A 15,340-nucleotide genomic window follows, 5' to 3' on the forward strand; every position below is an offset into this window, starting at 1 on the left:
TTGATTATCTTTTGTAAAATGCGCACATCTTTAATTTGATGCGAGCAACATGCCTCAAAAAGTTTTGGACAAGGCAACAAAAGAGTGAAAGAGTTTTATATGAATAAATATAAAAATCCCAGTCTTTCAGAAGTTTCCTCACTGTGAAGAAAATGAACATAGCCTGCACATGATATGGATAACCTGCGCATCAGTGAAGGCACCATTAATGCTAAATGATATGTAGTATACAGGATTTGAACAACATCTGTTGTCATCCACATTACTCCTTTTTTTTAGCGATGGTCTTGTTTATTTAAGTCGTAAAATGTCAAACCACATTCTGCACATACAGTATTACCAAAAAGACCTCGTCAAAATAATAAGCAATATGTTTATATTAGTAAGTGAGTGTTATGAAACATTGTAGTAGATTTTAATTTGATAGTCACAGTAATATATCAGCACTGAGCCAATTTAATCATTCTCTGTTCAAGCAAGAGTAAATTTACTTCACAAAAGGAAAAGGGGAATTTTTCTTTTTAAGCTGTCACTTTTGCTGGTCTGAGTAGCCTCTACCTCCTCCCTCTAGGTAACTGGTCTAGTCTATCAGGAAGTTTTACAATGCCAAATTACAAGTTCTTTGCATTGTCACGTGTTCATACATGGCACCATTATGTCCTTTTGGGTGTTATAATTTTTGCCTATGACCCACATAAGAGCCAGAACACCTGAAGTGATACAAACAAACCCTTTGAACCGAGGCATTTAGACAGCCCAAAAGTCTTGAGGACATGATGGATGAGTGTAGAGCCCGCAGGGTGGCATTTTTGGTATTTACTTGTTGTTATTTCCTTGTCACCTGCTTCTGCACCTGATGATTGTTGTTTGAAAGTAATCTTGAAAGCTTGAGAGCAAGCTGCCATGTTGTCTGTGTCCTTTTTGGAGAAAATTTATTTTGCATGAGTTGAATTGTAGTGCTCTCTCCTGGTTTGCTCTTCAGGGTTTATATAAAAATAAGAGAATGTTGTTATTGGCAAATACCCCTGAAACTACACCTAAAGTAATTAGCTGAATGTGAAGAGCAAAGCCCTGTATGGAATTTCTTTGCAGATTTGATCATGTTTGTGTTTGTTTGCTCTGCATTACACAGTGCACACTATTCCCCTCAGAAGTCAAGGGCCTGACAAAGCGGATCCGTACGGTACTGATGGCCACAGCCCAAATGAGAGAGCATGAGAAAGACCCCGAGATGCTCTTGGACCTCCAGTACAGCTTAGCCCGTTCCTATGCCAGCACCCCTGAACTGAGGCGAACCTGGCTGGACAGCATGGCCCGGGCACACCTGAAGAACGGAGATCTCTCTGAGGTATCAGCAGAGCGACTTGAATAGTAACTTTTGTCACTTACCAGTCTGCCTCTTCCTACATGTCTCTATGAAAACAATGTGCGCCAACAGGACTAGCAGGTCCTGGTTTTAATGGTTGGTTGAACACCTAAAAACATGCACCTTACAACATCTGCGACCTAAAGCAATCGGCCGTAGAGTCTCAGGTTTTGACTTGTTGACTGAGAGAGTTAGAGGACCTCTTATTATGAAAGAAGTGTTGGAGATGAAGCAATAGTAAAAGGATTTGGAATTTAGAGGAAATTCACATGGTTCAGGAAAACAGTACTCGCTCTATTAGTCCTGATCTATCTTGGGCAGTTTACAACAACAATCAGTATTGCTGTAATAATTTAAAACATCCATGAAGAAAAAGTAAATACATAGTTTATATAGTTGGACCACAGGTTTAACAAAATGCTATAAAAGCATAACCACTATACAGTAACAGGATGGAGCATTTTGATTGAGAATTCTTACCATAATAAAGAAATCAGGTCAACGTTTACAATTTTATTTTGATAATCCTGCAAAGTCTCTTTTTGACTATTAAGAAATAAACAACAATGATCAGTTTCATCCTAATTCAATGTAAACAAGGAAGTTGGCAGAGTTTCAAAAATTTAGGTTTGTCAAATTTTATTCTGTACACTTTGTTTAGTACTGGTTAGAAAGAACTGTTGGTTAACATTCTTTTATATATATTATATTTCAGGCTTTCATAACATGGTAATGTTTTTTTTCTAAGACTGATATGTATCTTACTCTCCAAAGAGCGATTTGTTGGTCAGGATTCACAAAAACCTTGAACTATTAAAAAACCATTAGCTGGGATTTTATTTGTTTAACCTTTTTTTTCTTTTAAGCAGCTTTCTGTTCTAGTTTTAGTTTTCCTTTTTTATTAACTGTTTTTTTCCCCCATTAGTTTTTTAATTTACTTATATTTTATTATTATTATTATTATTATTATTATTATTATTATTATTATTATTATTATTATTATTATTATTATCATCATAAAATCCCCTGCCTCTCACTTATCAGCGTGTGATATACCCTGAACAGCTCACCAGTCCATCACAGGGCGTACACATGGATATAGACAAATACTCATATTTCACACTCAGACTTTATACTAATATCTACACTTAGAAGAAATCACCAATAACCTGTGCAGTCTCTGAAAATGACACATTAAAGTCTTCACCTGCAAATTAAAAGGGACCCTTAAAACATATGTCAACTTTTAAAACTATGGTAATCGAACAGAATCATTGCATTGCACTTTAATATAAGAGAAGGGAAACTTGAGATCTGCAGCAATAAAAACAGGTGAACTTGGCAGCTTTTATGTAGTAGGTGTGACTGGTACAGAAGAATGAAGGGGAGTCAAATTGTGCTGTTCAGTTGAACAGTTAAGTACATGAATTCATGCACTGTAGTCACAATGGGTTACTGACACTCTATGCAATGCTGCTATGTTGTCTGCAGTATTTGAAATTACCAAAATGCTCACAGCATTTGTACTGAGAGACTCTTCTGGTCTTTGTGTCTTTGTAAAATGTTCAGTAGAAATGTTCAATAACTCTACCCATGTTTGTTGTTGTCTTTACAGGCAGCCATGTGTTACGTTCATGTGGCTGCACTGGTTGCAGAATACCTACACAGGAAAAGTAAGGCCCCTGACCCCCCACACACACACACACACACACACACACACACACACACACACACACACACACACACACACACACACACACACACACACACACACACACACACACACACACACACACACACACACACACACACACACACGCGCGCGCGCACACACACACGCACACACACACACACAGAGCTTTGCTTTTACCTTCATTTGTACCTCATAGTGAATGAAAGCATTTCACAATTGTTTTCACATACTGAACTCACAGCCTTACAATGTACCTGACCGTCACCAGGCAACATGATCAGACTACACAAAGTATCATGCTCTTCTAGGAGGATTTGCCTGCACTTCTGATAAAAGACAAGGCAGAACTGTTGTTAGATACAGCATGCAAACTCTTCACAATGACATGTAGCACAAACTAAGTCTTACAACACTGTTTTCTTTTCATGGTCATTAGATATAATGCAAAACCTGCTGTCACTAAGCTCACTAAGCAAATAGGAGTTGGTGTTTACTTTTGAGGAAAGTCAGTGGATAGAGATAATTTGCACAGGGCAACAGTTGGTAACAGCTTATCACTCCAAAATTTGTTTGTCTAGACCACAGGTAGGAGCTTGTGCATAGTGTCTTTGCTTTCAATTTCTGATTTTCTTATTATGTTGTGACAAGCTGTGAAGAGTGATACAAGGCTTTTGTTTTCAATACCTTTTCACAAAATGGTTTAAACAAAACAGTTTAAGAGGTGCAGATTGAATTATTTTTTATATGTGACATTTATGTGAAGCTGTTTTTGACTTTCTTTTCTGCTGACTTGTCAGAGTTGTTTGTCAGTGGGCTTGCAGCTTTTAAGAAAATCACTTTGAACATTGAAGAGGAAGCTGCCATGAAGGAAGATGCCGGAATGCAAGATGTCTATTACACTGAGGTGTGGACTGTCTGCAATGATTTCCTGTCATGTGCAAGTTATTCATTAGATATTAGTTAGACATGCAAAGCATTTTGAGAATTTGGAAGCACAAATAAAATCAAACTTGATTGTTTTTAATTCTACATTTTCATCCTGACATAGACTGGTATCAAATCTTATCATATTATATGATCTTCCTCTCTGAGCATCATTTAACTGTCAAGTGCCAAAAGTAGCCCTTGAATTTCAAATTCAAATGTTTTTACTTATTAATGTGATCAATCAAGTTTGACAAGAGTTTCATACCATTTTAATTTCTAAATTGTATCCTACTTGAATTTTAATAACTAATCTTTTTTAATAACAGAAATGTGTTATTTGCTGTCCACCAATTTTTTTAGGAAGTGTTGGTCGAACACCTTGAGGTGTGTGTGGAGGCACTTTGGAAAGCTGAACGCTACGAGCTCATCACACATATCGCCAAACTCATTATCCCCATCTATGAGAAGCGTCATGAGTATGAGGTACTGAAGCAAACCCCCCCCACACTCACACAGATATCTTGCAACATGCAGCCACAGTATGTTACCTTTCCTCGCAAATAAAAATCTCACTGTAGTTTCAGTATCTTTTGATCTTTTGCATTGTTTGCCAGCAAGTTTGCCTTAACATGAAGCATCTACTCTGCTTCATTAGCACATAATTCCAGTTCAATCTTTCAAACTACATTTTTTTAAATGTTACTTTCTTCACTTCTGGGAATGCTGTGTGTTTGTAAAAGCTTTCTGTAAAGAGCTGAAATCAACCTCAGGGCCTTGTCACGCAGTGTTAGCATCACTTTATGCATCCAACCATTTTCTATACCTGCTTATGCTGCTCAGGGTAACAGGCAGTAGAAGAAAGTCAAATTTTGAGGTACTTTACTTGAGGAAGTACCATTGTATGCTATTTTTACCACTACATTTATCTGACTCACATACTGACACAGATTTAAATAATAAATGATGATGTATTATTATAAATGAACTACATCGCTTTGTATATTAATGTTAGCAACAGCATTAAGTTGAATAGTGTTTACAAAACATTGTTCTGACAAACTTTTGATACACTGACATTTTTACTTGAGAAATGAGCGATTAGTCCTCTGGTCCCTGGGGCCATGAGTCTTCCTGTATACACTCGGGATGGGGAGACATTGGACATCAAGCATTTCAATTACTGACATGCAAAATTCTCTGCATGTCTAACTAATATCTAATTAATAACTTGCGCATGACAGCAATGCAGACGGTCCACACGTCAGTGTAATGCATCCTCATACCTTTATGCTGTAATTAAAACCTTCCCCATTAAAAGAAAAACACCTAATCTCTAATGGGCAACAGATGTTTTCAGTGCGCCCATGACAACTTTAGACTTTAATGCAGAGTTTTTCACTCAGTGGTATCCAAGCCTGTCACACCATGGGATGTTACATAACTAAAATGTTTGTGCTTGTCTCTGCACGCACTGCCTGCTTCCTCCAATAAACAAATCTTCTGTCCTGCTTTTCCAGAAACTAAGTCGACTGTACGACACGCTGCACAGAGCCTACAATAAGATAATGGAGGTGATACAATCTGGCCGCAGGCTGCTTGGAACATACTTCAGAGTGGCTTTTTATGGACAGGTGAGACCATTTGGCTTGACCACCGCGCTAGTCTACTGTATAAAGCAATTGCAAAGTGCAGTTTCACTTGCACCTGAAGCACTGAACTGTGCAACAGTATGCTGCACCCAAAAGTGTGACAGTGTGGAATGTAAATTTCATATGCGTGGTGATAAATTGTTCTCCTCTAATACTGTAATATCATACAGTATACTATTGTATGATATACTACAATTAATTAATACTACAATATAATACACTAGTATTATTCTGAACTCTGCTGTATTACAGTATATCATAGTGAACGGCATTTGATGGAGTTGAAACAAACTCCTGCCCTGGCCAGGAAACTTTTGGTAAAGCAAAAACAGTTAATCCTGTGGCGCAGAAAGGTGGAGCGGTTGTCCACCAATTTCCTGTTGTTGGTTCAATCCCCACCTCCTCCAGTCACATGTCGAAGTGTCCTTGAGCAAAGACACTGAACCCCAACTTAGTTGCTCCCAGCTGCATAGCAGCTCCCCCATCGGTGTGGAGTGTATGTGTGTGATTGTGAGTGTGAATGGGTGAATAAGAAGCAGTGTAAAGCGCTTTGAGTGCCAACAGTGCAGACCATTTACCATTTATATTTGAGATGAATGTACTAAGTAGAACTGACTCAGATTAAAGGGTGATTTCACACAGTGTAAGCTGTATGACAACTAGCACAGTTTATATTTAGCTTAGTGGCATGTTTTTTTTTTCATGCTAGGACTGTAATAAACTTTTAATTTTGAATTGGTGATAATTTACAGTGCAGCTTTTTGAGAAAATACATTTTCATTATTTAATTATGACTAGATTGATGTTGCACTGAAAACAGTCTTTGAACCTCTCTTTGTTTTTTTGATATTGACTTTACACTTATTTTATTAAGCCTCTCTTTGTCAGGGAAGTGATGATGCTTGTGTCTCAGAAGGATCTGCTGTATGTGTGTACACCTGCGTGATACATTTGTTTACAGTGAAAGCAACACTATCAGTGATGAGTGATTTGTTAAATAGGAATACAACATCACTAATTATGTTTGGCTTGTGATTGAAAGATTATATAAATACCAAGCAGGATGTTCAATATTTTATTTATTAGTGAACCGTGCATTTGACGTGAAATCCATACCAGGTGTTTATTGACTGTCAGTGTAAATTCCCAGCATCATGTCATGTGAATAATGAGTGTCCTGATAGTTCTCCATCTATTTACTGTGAAAGAACTGGCACAGTTACAATCTCTGCAAATACTGCAAATACTCGGAACACGGACTCCAACAACGTACAGCCCTATTTAATGACTAGTTTCACTGTACCAAGATTACATCGTGGTAACAAAGCTCGTTGGTACTAAAGCAACAAGAAGGCGCTGTGGTAACACAAAGCAAATAGCAGGGAATGTCATTCAGAATCAGGTTAATTATAAAGTTTGGCCAGTTAAGTAAAATGTAAATGTGTTGCATGTTACAACACAACCAGTTGTGTTTGCATTGGCAGTATCATAAAAGGGCAGATTACCATAAGACATATCCCTCCAACTTGAAAAATGATGATGGCACTTTAATTGTTGATTTGCATTGAAAACACAGAAGAAGCATTTTAAGACTCATTATTGAACTGGTTATTTGTTTAATGATGATGCTCTTGCTGCACACTTCAGCTCTACTGTATTGTAGGTTTATAAATGGAATGAGAATGTGTATTTTCCACAGGGGTTTTTCGAGGAGGAGGACGGGAAGGAGTACATTTACAAAGAGCCCAAACTTACCGGCCTCTCAGAAATCTCCCAACGGCTGCTGACACTCTATGGGGATAAGTTTGGGCCGGAAAACGTCAAGATAATTCAGGACTCAAACAAGGTGCAGTAAATAAATGGAGGAAGGAAAGGGTGGGAGGCATTTGGAATAAATACGTTCAAGGCCGTTTTTAGGCATAGACCATATTCAGTAGGGGGTCGCCAATGGTGCCACTAGCTGGAGGGGCATTCACTGCTGCAACTCACATCCAGTGCTCCTTTCATGTAGGTAAAATCCCTGCAGTAGACACTTGAGAGAGGAACAGTAGAAGCCCACTCTGCCGGGGACTGACAGTCCCATGATCTGCTGATTTATTTATTTCCTGTCTCGGCGCCATTGTTCATATGCTCACACAGTTACTGTATGTAAGCGTCACAAAGTAGCATTCAGGTTATATGTTTCATGTTAACATGAAGCACAGCACACTACATACCGTTTTCATTATCCGTTCCACAGACTTTCCTCATGGTCTAACACCTCCGCTGGTATGACTAACCAGGAAGAGAACTAACCACATAATGGGACAACTGTAGCTTAGTGAAGATTGTAGATCAATTTTACATCTTTTCTTTCACAGATGACCACAATATGACCCACATAGAAATAACGTGTATTTGGTCATTTGGTATGGTTGACATCACTGTGGGCTTTTTTTTCTTTTTTAGTCAGGCAGTAAATCCAGCCTTTTTTAAAGGAAACAGCTTGAGGTGTATATCCAGATCTTTGTGGCTGGAATAACAGCTGTAATCACACAAATATGTTCACATTGATGTCCTGTCTCTTGGTAAGTTTCATAACTTTATGTCTATAATTCATTAAAGCTGTCTTGCTTGTCTACAGGTCAACCCCAAAGACCTGGATCCCAAGTTTGCCTACGTCCAGGTAACATTTGTCAAGCCATACTTTGATGAGAAAGAGGCACCAGAGAAGAAGACTGACTTTGAGAAGTGCCATAACATCAATCGTTTTGTGTTTGAGACGCCGTACACACTGTCGGGCAAAAAGCATGGCGGGGTGGAAGAGCAGTGCAAGAGAAGGATCGTGCTCACAAGTACGTGTTTGTGTGATACGATATGAAATATCGTCTCTTGGCTTTTAGGAGTTCATCCAACCAGGAACGACGCATTTCACTCTGCTTCATGTTATTTTGTAAAGAGAAAAAACAAACAAAAAAAAGCCCCGTGTTTAACTTCAGTAAAGCACACAGTGTCATGTGTTCATCTTTTGTCATGATCATCAAAGCAACACATCTGTCATAATACAAATACAAATCACCTTTCTTTTTTACACTGCTGTCTTTTTCCACTTGTGACTGCACTCCCATTGTACGGTACTTATGTAGAGCTGTGACCTCTGAATAATAAACAGTAAAACAGCTGGTTACTGTAGCCAGTGGCAGCTTGATATTAGGATCCCTTCAGCCTCTCATTATTGAAGTATCTCTACCTTATCACCTACCACTGACAAGCCCCCTAAAGCAATGTTTTTTCCCAGTTAGCCTGACGCATTTTGTGCTTGTTGTGTGCCATCCTTCCTTTTCACTGAGCTAACGAGCAAAATGAAGCAACAGATGCTTTTTGTCCTTGCTATGTTTACTTACATTTTGTTAATTAATTATATTCTATTGTCACGACAAACCTCTGTCGCTGCAAAAACCTCTGTACAGTATCACAGTAGCTCTCGCACAACAAGTCAGTGAGGGGTCACTTGTCTTGCTGTTTGTGTATATTTGCCAGCTTGTTTGAACCAGTTTCACTCTCCCTCTTTATCACCAGCTGTCAACACCTTCCCGTATGTGAAGAAGCGTGTGGAGGTGGTGGGGGAGAAGCAGGTGGAGCTTAAGCCTGTGGATGTAGCCATAGATGAGATGAAGGCTCGGACAGCAGAGTTGACTAAGCTGTGCTCCAGCCAGGAGGTGGACATGATCCAGCTGCAGCTCAAGCTGCAGGGCTGTGTCTCTGTGCAGGTAAAGGTGTCTCTCAGAAAGTGAAAAACCAAATCATCTTTACTATGTCTGGTGCTGCTCGCCAAATCACTCCCTGTTATCATATGGTTACATAAACTATTACTATTACTAACTGCTATTCTATTAGGATATGTCAGATTTTGAAAATGAAGGGGAAACATGAGCTAGCGGTCATACACACAACCAAGCTGGGGTGTGTGGTTTAAACTGATAACATGCTTATTGTTATCTAAGTACCAGAATCCTTAACGTTTTCATGCCCATTTTGCTGCAGGTGAATGCAGGCCCCATGGCATATGCCAGGGCGTTTCTGGATGAGAGCAAATCCAACCTGTCTGGTAACAAGAAAGTGAAAGACCTTAAGGATATTTTCAGGTACTTTTGCCTTTAAGCTAAACGACTGTTAGTGTCAACTATTTCATGGCTTTTACTTTATTATGTTCCTTCAAAGTTGTTGATCTATTTTTATATTTCTACAGTATATTTATAAGACGTCATGTAACTATTTTTTTTAATAATTGCAGGCGTTTCCTCGAGGCTTGCAGCATGGCTTTGGACATAAATGAGCGTCTGATCAAAGAGGACCAGTTTGAATACCACGAGGGACTGAAGGCCAACTTTAAAGAGATGGTGAAAGAGCTGTCAGAAATCATCCACGAACAGGTATTCTCACTTTTCAGCACACCACACCCACGCCCTCTCGTCTTTGATGGAAAGTTGGTCTGGATTGCAAACTGTTTTGTTTAGAGGGAGAATTTACTCGAACATCATAGAACCTGTGTATTATATTTTTTAGAGCATGCTCAGCAGAAAAACACATGAGTGACAGATGTGTATATTGGGATTTAGGGCTTGGTGATCCCTTTACAATAAATATTATAATAAACATTTTAGGGGGAAGACAGATCTTGATCCCTTAATAACTGTCACCTGGGGGAGATCTACAGGCATCATTGTGAAACAACTTTTATTGGACGTACCTGCTTCCAGAGAAAACAATCACTGTGTCTTCTGTGGATTAATCAGATCGGCTGAGCAGTCATCCACTGTGTATAGAATCTGTAATGTACAAACAGAACACCAGAAAACCTGTTTTAACATAGCATTAGTTTTGGAATAATTTTTAATAATCCCTTTAAAGGACAGGGGGAAAAAAAACCCAAGAATAAAACAAGCAATAAATCAGAGTCATCCAGTTTTATGAAGGGAAACATTACAGCTTATTACACTTAATTTGGCCGGATTTCACCAAACTTTTGGCAATGTCAAAACGTTCCTTCCTTTCAGTGCTAAATAGCAAAGCTCCTATGTTTACTCATCATGTTAAACATGCCTCATGATCAGACTTGAAATGAGTTGGAGTGAGTTGCGACAGGAAGCTGTTTTAATTTAGTCTAGTAATGACTGAAAACTGCATTTCCCCTTGAACATTTCCTGGACAAATAATTCCCAGTATCACAAAAGAAGGCTCACGCAGTCATTTGGCCCCGATCTAAAAGTGTTGGTCATTGGGATTTAGCTGCTTTGACTAAGAGTGAGTAGAACAGAGGAAGAGATTAGCTTCACTGGTGAAGGTAAGCATTGTGTGAGGAGGTGCGTGACAGCTTGGGTCTCTCAACAAATACCTGTCTGTATTTGTTGTATCCTTGATATCATGTTGCAGTTTTTTGCATTTAGGGGAAACCACACAGGTTCACTGCCATTCGCTTTTTTCTTTTTCTTCCCACATGCAGAATGTGTCATAGCTGTAATGGAGCACAGCTCTTATGTAACAGGTTCTGGTGGTTTTGTCAAGATGTGTTTTCATGTGTGACTCTGCTGAGACTGATATTACTAACTCATCTGACCTTTTCTCCCCACTGTGCTGCCCTTAGCTTTAAGGAAAAGCAGGTAATGTGTTCATTAAGTGCATTCAAGCTCATTAAAGTCTTTGTGTTCCTTTTTGTTCCCTATAAGGATGTTCCTGCACCTTTTTTGTAGTTAAGTTCATCTGATGGGTAAATGCAAAGATAGTGAAATTAAACCCACTCAAATTAAGATCTCAACAAGGCACTCAGAGGTAGAAAGTGCTTTTGGCAGACGTGGTAGGTAATTGGCAGTCACTGTCATTTCCTCCTTGTGCAAATTTGTCTGACCAGTCCAAGACATCAAAAAGCTATTTACATTGTAGATTATAGCCAACACTGGCAGTATAGATAGATCCAAAAACAAATACGACATAACCGTATTTAAATTGCGTTTATGTGCACAGTAGCCTCCAGTTACATGTAGGCATTGAGCATTTGCATACCTTGACATGTTACAACTACATCCTGGTAGTACTGTGCGACTACGTCACCTGTTCCAAAACAAACCAGCAACTACACACACCATCCAAGTTTTTGCCCTGAGTCACCTCTGTTTCAAGTCAAATAAATGTGGTTGCAAGACCTGCCTTCCCTGGGACATAGAAGTAATATGAGTTAGTCATCAGATGATGGAAGTAAAGGTCTCGGGTGAGTCAGATGGAAAATGAATTTATCAGTCACAGATCAAGCAGCTACACTGAAGTGGGAAAGGTAACAGCGTAGTGAGGGGACCTTGCCGTAAAAATAAAATGACACTATAGTTGAATTATGTAGTCAAGGAGATCTTAGATAAAAGCAAAGCTATGAGTGAGCAGGTGTACCAGGCTGCCTTTACCATTCAACAGTACCAAGGACAAGGCTTTGCAGATGTCTTGATGCACGTTTAGTGTAAATCACCTCTGCTGCAAGTTGTAGCAGGCTTTACACTGATTTATTTAAGCTAAGACACAACATAGTCGGATGCCTGTTGATTTAGAAACTGTATGTCGCATGTCAGATATCACCTGAAGTTTGTACGTCAGTCTGTAGGGCAGGTTTCCTCTTCATGACCTAAAATTACAGGTGATTAAAGGTGCCTGCTTCCGAGGACAACAGTTATCTTTGAAGAATAACTTTATTGTGACCAACACCTGATTTAGCAATGTGCATATTTAACGGTTACACATTAACTTATTTCAGCCATTCTGTACACTGGCAACAAAAGGTAGTGAAACACCTACACACACATTTCCAGTAAACCAATAATACGAGTTTGCATTTGGCACTTCCAGTGTTAATTCTAACAAAAAATGGCCAAACAAAAACTTTCCTTAGAAACCTGTCGGCCCACATTTTGTCCCAAAAAAAAAGGAAGGGTATTCTCTATGAGCTATAGCCAAGAAATTAAACATTTATATATTTGTTTTTGTTTTTTTGATGAAAGTAAAGTTTAAAACGCACATTTAATTTGACCATTCTTAAAAATGAATATTTGTACATTTTTGTGCTTTGTGATTCATTTGCAACCATTTGATTGTATAAAGCCAACACAAGACAATAAAATGATATCGTTGTGTAGGTGTATCCAAACTTTTCCATTTAGATTGGCTCACTTTTATGGTTCATTACTAAATGACATTTTTTTGGTGTTAGTTGAGGATGATGACATTAAATTAAGCACTGGTTAACACAAATCATGCTACAGAAGACAATAGAGACCAGATGTTATATCCCAAATTAGCCTGTAGACCAGTCTCTAGTTTTATTTACTCTGCTGTGTGAGTGTTTTGGATTATTAGTCTTAAACTAAATTCAGCGGTTTACTAACTGTTTATTCGATCCACATGTCACAGCTGTTCAGTGTTCAGAAATGTGCTCTTAATAGAGTGGTACCAATAATTCTACTCGGTTGTCAGGTTAACACATTGCTTGAACATGCAATAAAACTGTATGATCCGACATCTGAAAACCACCTAATAATTCACGTTGTCAAAAAGACTTGTTGATGTGTGTGTTTGTGTATGTGTGTGGATGTGACCTCTGCCTTCATTCTACAACTGCCACTCAGTCAATGTCTGTGTTTTGCCTTGATTCCAGATCTACCAGGAGGATATGATGCGCTCACTTTTACAGAACTCCGTCCATGTGTTTCGTGCGATCAGTGGGATGTCCAGCAACCTGGCCTGACTTCCTCACATGGCTGCCATGCACCCTCGTGTACTGTATTAAGCTCTCACCTCTCCCTAGATAGATGGAGTCTTCTGGATGTACAGTAGATGACTTGGGTGAAAGATTTGGGAGGAGTATTCAAACCACAGCAGCAGTATTTTTAAGAATGTATCACAGCAACACCAACTAACGGTCAGCATATCTAGTGTAGGTGTTGCGCTGAGCCACGCTAGGTTGCATTGCACTTTTTCTCCGCCTACTTGCCAGGAATTGACTGTTGTTCCTTTATGAGATACTGCACTAAAACAATTACGCTGTCCAGCCACAACAATGTTGCCCTTTAGATCTATGCAGGACTCAAAATTCTTAAAAAAGATTTGTACTACTTCAGTCACTATCACCGTAGCATTTTTTAAAATATTTTATTTTTTATTGCACCATAGTGTTTTTATTTGTTTCTAGCTTGATTAGTAATATCCCAACTCAACTGGTTCTGTTGCAACAGACGCCTAAGTTGAGAGCATTACCGTATATGCTAGCTGCAAAATCCCATCCAGGGTGACCGTGATAAGAGCCGCAGTTTGTTGTGAAAAGGTGGGTCAGAGTTACCTCCCTGTTTGTTTAATAGAAATAGTAAAAGCCTCTTCAATCTGTTCCAAAGTTAGAAACAAGACACACCTCAAGGTTGTTTTTAAAGCTGTTGTAATGCTGATTTTAAAGGGCGACTGTAGTGATTTTCAAGTTTGCATCGTACAAGTATACAAACAGAATTAAGCGCCCCTTTGTTTTACTGATTGTGAATATCTCAGCTTCTAGCTTAGAAATATGGTAAAATAAGGACAGCAAGGGGACATTTAATATGATTCATATGTACAGTATGTGCTGCCTAAACTATAAATAGTTCATGCGTTGAAAATCAGCAGAGTCACCCTTTAAGAGGGAGTCGCTTGGTTACGTTGCATATTTAAAAAACAATCGATGTCCTCGATTTTAGAGCTAATAAATAATGCAAAACCGGGATTACAAATTCTGTTAGTTAAGCAAAAATTTCTGCAACAGTATTTCCTGTGGATTCCTTATTTGGCTTGTAGACATTTGACCTGATGAGAGCGCTGTGAAAAATGTCACTTCACTATGGTGAGTAACAGTCACTCTCATCTGGAATAAGATCCAGTGCCTTTGTGATCTGCCTTCTCTTAAGAATTCCTTATTCCTACTAAGACCCAACACATGGTGATTATTCACAGTATTTCACAAGTGCTACACTGAAATTAGCAGATAGATTAATGATATTTAAGGAGATGTACATAATTTGTTCTCATGCTGTAAATTGATGTATGTTTGTATGTATTGTATGTATGTATGTATTTATATTTTTAACATGTTTGGACAAAATCTGTCCTAGCACAGATTAGTTTTTTGTTTTTTCATTTTTATTGCATTGTGTACTGAAGGTGCAGTTGCTTGTCAGACTTACTTTGTAAACCTTTTTCCAATAAAACCTGAAAAAACGGTTTATTCTTGACCTGTAGACAATAGTTGACAACTTTCAGCATGAGTTTTAATTGCCAAGCTGTTCTGGAGCTTTCATAAGAGCTTCCTCTGCAGATATTGCAAAATTGCATTAAGTGTCACCCCTTTGAAGCCAACGTAACTGAGTCGACTTCGCAGAAAACATGCATTTCTCATGACTCCATCCGCCCTGAAAGATGGTGTGATCGTACTGAAAGCTCCAGAGCAGCCGACCTGTATCCACAGTCCTTCATAGGTTTAGTCCTGTTCAGCTCCAAGAATATTTGTGAAACTGGACTTTGAGGCTGGGTTTCAGTTCAGTCTGTGTTCGGCTCAAGGTGTCTGGTTGCGGTGAACGTCACAACAACCTGGGAAACCCGTTTAAATAAACTTGGCTTTCGAAACAGGAGCACTGTCATTTTGAAATGGAAAGAGCTGAGTGTCACAAA

The 15,340-nt window shown here is 38.8% G+C and overlaps 1 protein-coding gene and 1 long non-coding RNA gene across 4 annotated transcripts in view; one reads left to right on the forward strand and one right to left on the reverse strand.

The window, feature by feature from the left end:
- Positions 1–14,895, forward strand: part of dock11 (dedicator of cytokinesis 11) — a 53,951-nt gene extending 39,056 nt beyond the window's left edge. For 2 of the 3 annotated variants that reach the window (XM_067523864.1, XM_067523865.1), the window contains 11 exons: positions 1,133–1,348; positions 2,982–3,039; positions 3,857–3,963; positions 4,347–4,469; positions 5,504–5,617; positions 7,335–7,481; positions 8,259–8,469; positions 9,194–9,384; positions 9,659–9,759; positions 9,909–10,047; positions 13,308–14,895. In XM_067523864.1, the coding sequence (XP_067379965.1) occupies positions 1,133–1,348; positions 2,982–3,039; positions 3,857–3,963; positions 4,347–4,469; positions 5,504–5,617; positions 7,335–7,481; positions 8,259–8,469; positions 9,194–9,384; positions 9,659–9,759; positions 9,909–10,047; positions 13,308–13,397 (1,497 nt within the window). In that variant the 3' untranslated portion in view covers positions 13,398–14,895. Of the gene's footprint in view, positions 1–1,132; positions 1,349–2,981; positions 3,040–3,856; positions 3,964–4,346; positions 4,470–5,503; positions 5,618–7,334; positions 7,482–8,258; positions 8,470–9,193; positions 9,385–9,658; positions 9,760–9,908; positions 10,048–11,258; positions 11,275–13,307 lie in introns of all 3 variants that reach the window. The other variant, XM_067523866.1, reaches the window with a different exon arrangement.
- The window catches only part of LOC137137516 (uncharacterized), a 36,127-nt gene that overhangs the window by 7,233 nt on the left and 13,554 nt on the right, over positions 1–15,340 (reverse strand). Inside the window, exon 2 of the long non-coding RNA XR_010915734.1 lies at positions 10,365–10,443. This is a non-coding gene — a long non-coding RNA (uncharacterized lncRNA). The remainder of the gene's footprint in view (positions 1–10,364; positions 10,444–15,340) is intronic.

The sequence above is a fragment of the Channa argus genome, chromosome 12 (genome assembly GCF_033026475.1).
Source record: "Channa argus isolate prfri chromosome 12, Channa argus male v1.0, whole genome shotgun sequence".
NCBI classification, from domain to species: Eukaryota; Metazoa; Chordata; class Actinopteri; order Anabantiformes; family Channidae; genus Channa; species Channa argus.